At 42.8% G+C, this 6,336-nt stretch overlaps 1 protein-coding gene across 1 annotated transcript in view; it reads right to left on the bottom strand.

Moving 5' to 3' along the window:
- Positions 1–6,336, bottom strand: part of ppp1r37 (protein phosphatase 1, regulatory subunit 37) — a 43,241-nt gene that overhangs the window by 17,283 nt on the left and 19,622 nt on the right. The window contains exon 2 of the mRNA XM_079679248.1: positions 3,967–4,064. Within this exon, the coding sequence (XP_079535374.1) occupies positions 3,967–4,064 (98 nt within the window). The remainder of the gene's footprint in view (positions 1–3,966; positions 4,065–6,336) is intronic.

Consider the following 6,336-nt stretch of genomic DNA (forward strand, 5'->3'; position numbering starts at 1 on the left):
ATATATGGCTAATACATTCAAAACATTCTTAAATAGGAATATTTAGGAAATGTGCAGATTAAGATTCATCAAACCCATAAAAATAGACAAATTCCCATCTCAATTAAATGAACATGTCTGTTCTTGGAGATGCACAAAGTGGACCAAAACACTTCTAAAAATGCCTTTCGCTGTTGAGTGCAACACATTGAAAACACCATTTTAGCTGCCTGCCTTTGAAATGATTTATCAGTCTGTCTAGACGGCATCAAAGGGTCCACTTGCTTAATATAGATGCAGCCTGCATGACCTTGACATTGTGTCTCTAATTAAAATGATAATATGTCTCGCTGCTTAAGTGCCATAATAAAAGAAGGAGACTCTGCAGAATGTGGAAGTTGACAAGTCTCAAAATGTTCATGCACAGCAAATATATTAACACATGTTGCATAGAATTACAGTATACTTCCTGCAAAACAAAACTACCTCCTTCCAGATGAGCCACGATAGAGGGAGCAAGTTCCGGGACATTTAGAGGAATAAAGTGTGCACATGGGCTGCGTGCAAGTCATTGCATAACAGGGAAACCACTTGTCCCTGAGGGAACTGCTGCTGCAGAAATGTGACACAAGGCTACCAAGTGTCCGGGTCTTAAGACTGTTACTGCGGAGCAGGCATTCAACATGCAGCTCCTAAATAGTGACCCTTATAAAAAACACACAGAAACACCAACAAACTACCAGAAATGTACATAACCTATCGGGCTCCTGGAAAGCTGCCACGCGTACAGCGCAGTTGGAATTAATAAAGAAAGTATTTAGTGTAGAGGAAAAAAACTGTAAAAGGCAGAGCTCCTCTTGCAAACCCCCCTCACACTGGTCAGCCATTTGGTCTGACTGGCTTGTTTATGTGGCTTAGTTGGCAAGGATGACTAAGCAGAAATGAGAGGGGGCAGCAGTGGACCAGAAGACTACAGAGGCAGCGAGGGATGGACGGAAGCCAGACATGAGCACACATGAGCAATCACCAAGCATCACAGCCTCTTGTGCTTTTCCACAAGTAACTGAGACTTCTTTCTCTCAGCTGACCAGGCGTGTGGAGACTTCATTCGGAGTCTCTCTCAGATCACAAATGTGTTCCCTTCAACATCCCCTCACACACATGGACACACACCTGCAGGTACACATGTGCAGATCTCCAGTGGAGAGGCCCAGTTAAGGTTAAGAGCGTGTGATGCAGCAAATGTACATCAGAAGAGAAGCACTGCCACTCCATCTGACTAGAGGGGAATTGGTTAACGGGATGTTCAAACACAAATACCAGCAGATAAAAGGCAGCTATCTGTTTACATAAACACAATTCTAATTATCGAATATATGTACATTACATTTACAGAATCACTGGGGAATTTATTTAATAAAATCTTTTTTAGACAGAGGCTTTCATTTGAACAGATTGTTATTTATTTTGACACTTTAACCCAGGGGTGGGGAACCTCCGGCCTCCACCGTATACGGCCCTCGAGACCATTTGGTACGGCCCTCGAGGTAATTTATAAACAAACAAAAAAATTAAAGAAATCTAGGCCGCAAAAGAATTAAACAAGCGAGTGCCTGTTTTTCCTGGCCAAGGACAGGTTCCTTGAACACAACACGAGCCCAACGTCGTATATGTCTCGTCTGACAGGGGTGTAGAGCTGACGGAGAGCACCAGAACGACACTCCGTACACATGCCGTGGCTTTGTCTTTAGTTGAAAGCCCAGAGGCGATCTGCTCATCTGCTCATCTGTCATACTGATCATAGTCAATAACTTTGTTGTTATTAGCATCTGGTTAGCTAGCTATGCTAACAAATATAATAAGCTTTTTCTACAACCAGTGAGGTAAAGGCACATCTTTATAGGATTGCTGTACTTAATTCAAGCAGTAGTTTTAAGTTATGGACAGTATACCTTCAGGTCATGCACCCGACAAGCATTTGAAATATTGTCTGTCTCACATGGCTTGTCTCCGTCTGGCCACAAAAAACAGGAAACTTGCTCCCATTGCTTCAAGAAAACTCTACTAAAACGCCTCTTTACTCTCTTATGTATTCAAAACATGGACCATTCTCTAACATCAGGTTTCCAACATCATTAAAAGTGGGTAACAAGTGGACAGTTTTAGGTTGTCATTCTGCTTTACGTGACAAAAAAGCTTGAAAAAGTTAGCATTTGAACATATTAATAATCACAATACAGATAAAGCATATACATAAGCACAAGTTTGGAAGGGGTGCAAAGAAACAGCCCTGAGGCTTCCCCCACTGGTTTTGAAGAACTGCTTGAGGGATTAAGAAACACATGACTGTGCTGGCTAACTGACAAGAGAAGTAAAAAAAAAAAGACATGAAACACTCATCTGTCTGTTGGGAGTAACAACCACTCGAGGCTCACCTCCACTGGATACTATCGTAGCACCTGACCAGAGTCATGCCATGGTGCATCATGTGGTGCCTTCAAACCACATTACTTGCCTTTAAAGTGCTTTCCTCACCAGAAGCAAAGGTTCAGGATGTAGAAACATCAACCTCACAAATAAAAATCGTTTTCAATTACAGCAGTTGTAATAACTCTACAACTTCTTTTTGTTGGCTTTACCAGGACTTCCGTACAGTTTCCAGCCAGCTGCACAGTGCTGACTCAACTGGACTAGTATCTATTATCATACATGTTGTACAGCTTTGTGATATGCGTAGTTATTTGCACCTCAGAGGTTTGGACTTTGCCCAGCTTGTACACTCTAGAGTCTAGACATTGAGAGGCAGAAAGCTAGTCAGGACACACTCCAGCTAAACTCTAGATAAGGTTGTCAGTCAGTGAACTTGATGTTGCTTGATGTGAGCAGCACGCCCCCATGTCTACAGCTCTGTCAATACATGATAAGTGTTAATTCTCTGAAATGGCTTTTGCTAAACAATTTAATTTGTCTGCTTGGTTATTAGTAGGGATGCTCCGATCCGCCCACTAAAGGTCAGAACTAGGGATGCTAGTTCGATATCGTCCGATACCCACTCTCTGCCGATCGATCGGTGCTCTCGAAAAATGCCGATCACGAGAGCGTAAAATGATGACGTAAAATACATGACACTTTTCTCTGTGCGCGGCAAAACAAGCTCGCCAACATGGCTTCACCAGCCTGGCAGTATTTTAAGGTGTCCGGAAATGACAATAAAATAGCGGTATGCAACGTGTGTGAAGCAGAGATCCTGCAGCTCCACCCGCTGTGACGGACCGGTGAGCGGAGCAACACACACACTAAGAGTTAGACCTAACACACTTAGCTATTTTATCTACCTCTGGAACAAGCTACACTAGTTATAAATATATTTATTCTTCACTGTCGAGTCACTCATTACTGGATCAGTGAGATGAATGAGATACTGACAGGCTGTCAGGAGACAGAGAGGAAGGGGGAGAGAGGTGTCTCCTGTGTTATTCTCCAAAGTTAATGTAAACTTGAATAATGTACTTCATTTGAATGTAATAATTATGTTGGTTGTTGTTTGTGGAAGCTCCAGTGAATGAGCCCCAATAACTGAGTTTTAAACATCACTTTAAATGGAAGATCCCTATAGGCCCCGCCCACTCGATCGGAGAGGTGATCGGTATCGGCCGATACTGATTCCGGCGATCGTCGACCCCAAAACTGGCGATCGAGCATCCCTAGTTATCAGCAGGGGGACCTTAGGGTTAGTGGAAACGTTTGAACACATTATGATCTCCCGTTAGCAGCATCAGTGACAAACACTGAAGTAAAAAGGGAGTAAGCCACATCAATCTACAAAAAGTAGGAGCTCAGCAGCTGGAGAACATGCAGGATTTTCCACTTTGCTAAGAGATATAGGAGATGAAGACATTAACAATTTAGCTTGTGTTATAAATATTGTGTGTGAGTGTCTTTGTCTTACATCTTTTCATCTGTGTTTTGTGTTGGCTTGCAGCTCACCTGTATCTGTTTGAGCACTTTGGATATGGGTTTACAGTTGAGTTTCTGACAGGCTTGTTTGTAGGAAGAGAGGATCTCCTCCACCGTCACATTCTGAGCTGCAAAACATGGAAACATAGAAAACAAGTTAGGATTGCTTTTATTGCTTTGTTTATTTAAGAACACAACCCACGCTCACACGAGAATCAGTTAGTATATTAATATATTAAGCTGCACAGTGCTTGCATGCATTAAAGTTAATAACTCAATGTAACTGTTTGACAGCTTAAGAGCATGTCAGCTTTCTTTAATAATATGGGGACTTTACAAGCACCAAGGTTGCAATATGACCCTGTAATACATGCAAAAGGTTTTTATTCTCACATCACTTACTGCTGCATGTTTTCTTATCATCAGTTTAACTGGTACTTATTTATTTGTGCGCTCTGCAGTTCACATCCCGTGCAAACAGTACACCCCATATCAATAACATCTGAAAACAAACGAAGCATCTGAAATGGACTGTGTTTCAGCTCTGGAGCTTATCCTGCAGATCAAACCCCCTGACTCTTGCATATGATCAACATTATGAAGTCTAGGACTGCAACACAAAATGGTCCTGGGAGCACTCTCTTAAGGGCTCCCCTACTTAAGTAAGCAAAGGAGGTCTTGTTCTTGGTGTGTGAGTGGGTCAGCAGGCGCTGCCTTCCCAGACTGTTGCAGGGCTAACTCCAGTCAGATGACTGGGCAACATTCAGCCCCACTGTTTTGGCTGAGAGACTGTGCTGGGAAATGAAGTGAGGCACTTGGGGAGAGAAATATAACGAAAGAATCAAAGAAGAAAGAAGGGAAACATCAGAGGTAGGGTGGGGTCAGGGTTGCTGTGAAACTCACAGCCGAGGCAGCGCACCACCTTCACCACAGGCCTTTACCAGCCGACCTATAGCAACGCAAAACTGAACAGAAAGCGCTCACAGGGAAAGGATCCTGAAAACTGCGCTCAGACATCTACCCTTACAATTTAGAAGTTTAAGTTCATACAAGGCTAATTATGAGGCTGGTACAAGCCCACCTAAGACACTAGGTCATTTATAAAACCAGGCAGCAAAATAGTTGACATCGCGCAGCCTGGGATGTTACTATTGCGCATGCACACATCGCAAAGCCATCGCTGAAACGATCAATCGTGCAGCCCGAGTCAGCACATCAAATTACATTAACACAAATAGGATGCTATACATTATCCCAGACCAAGTTTAAGTTGTGAATAAGGACAGATAAATAAATTCAGGGTAAGCACTAAGCAGTGCATGCTGACAGACAGAAACTGTCCTATGCTTGGACTGTACTACAGTACTGTACACATAGGGCTAGTGTGTGTGTGAATCTGACTTTTGCAGCAGTCAGCATTTTGGTTCCTCTCACCAAGGTGACAATTTGTCCGCTCCACTTTCAGTTGTCTCCATCTCGTCTCCAACAGTGTCCTCCGTCAGTTTCACACAAGTTCATCACCCACCCATCTGCACCAGGGAGTGGCAGAACAGACTGTACATTTGGATGGTTGCATCTGTAAGTCTTTATGTTTGTCTATTTTGTCTGTAAGTTTATATGGTGGGACTAAGAGGCAGTTCAAAAAGGTCTGCTCGAGCAGCCACTCATGTCTGATCAGCTCAGTTATAGATTCAGCATCTCTATTAACCGCACGTCAGACTGTGGATGAAAAAACTACGAGAGACGATTCTGCAGTAATGGTGTAAGCTTAAATGTGACTTAATGTAATTAAAGGGCGAGTCAGTGCCACATGACTGAGATGGGAACAGCCACATCAACTCTTCCAGTTGCTTTGAGACCAGGACCAAAGAGCCACTCAAATGGAAACCGGTCTTGTTTTGCAGCAGGAGTTTGCTCTTACCGAGTGTACACATACAAACATAAAAACACAATTAACAGGTTACATGAGGACATGGTGACTGCTGCGTTCAGTGACAAGATATATTAAATGATGTAGGTTCAGGACTGAAATATGATTCGACTGTCTGCCTCAGGTTTGAAAAAGGATACTTTTTGAAACCTGTTAATTACTTGCTGTGGTGGTTTTAATAATATGGTTTTCTAAAATGTGAGCAAGCTTCCAGGATTTAGTTTGAAGCAAATGCAGTACTTAACTCCTGAAGCTCTGTTGCAATCAAGTGCCACTTCATTTACCTGAATATGTGCTTCTCTCTAAAAAAAAGAGCATCCTGGACACAGTACTGTAGATTTAACCCAAAGGCCTCTCCTAACACGGTGTGAGAGTGCAGTCTTGTAAATGTGTGCAGAACAGTGAGTGTGTTCCAGTGAACACTGTGTCCTTGGAAAAGTGTTATTGTGCAGATTCGCTGCAGAGCAAGT

The sequence above is a fragment of the Notothenia rossii genome (genome assembly GCF_949606895.1).
Source record: "Notothenia rossii genome assembly, chromosome: 4".
Taxonomy (NCBI): Eukaryota; Metazoa; Chordata; class Actinopteri; order Perciformes; family Nototheniidae; genus Notothenia; species Notothenia rossii.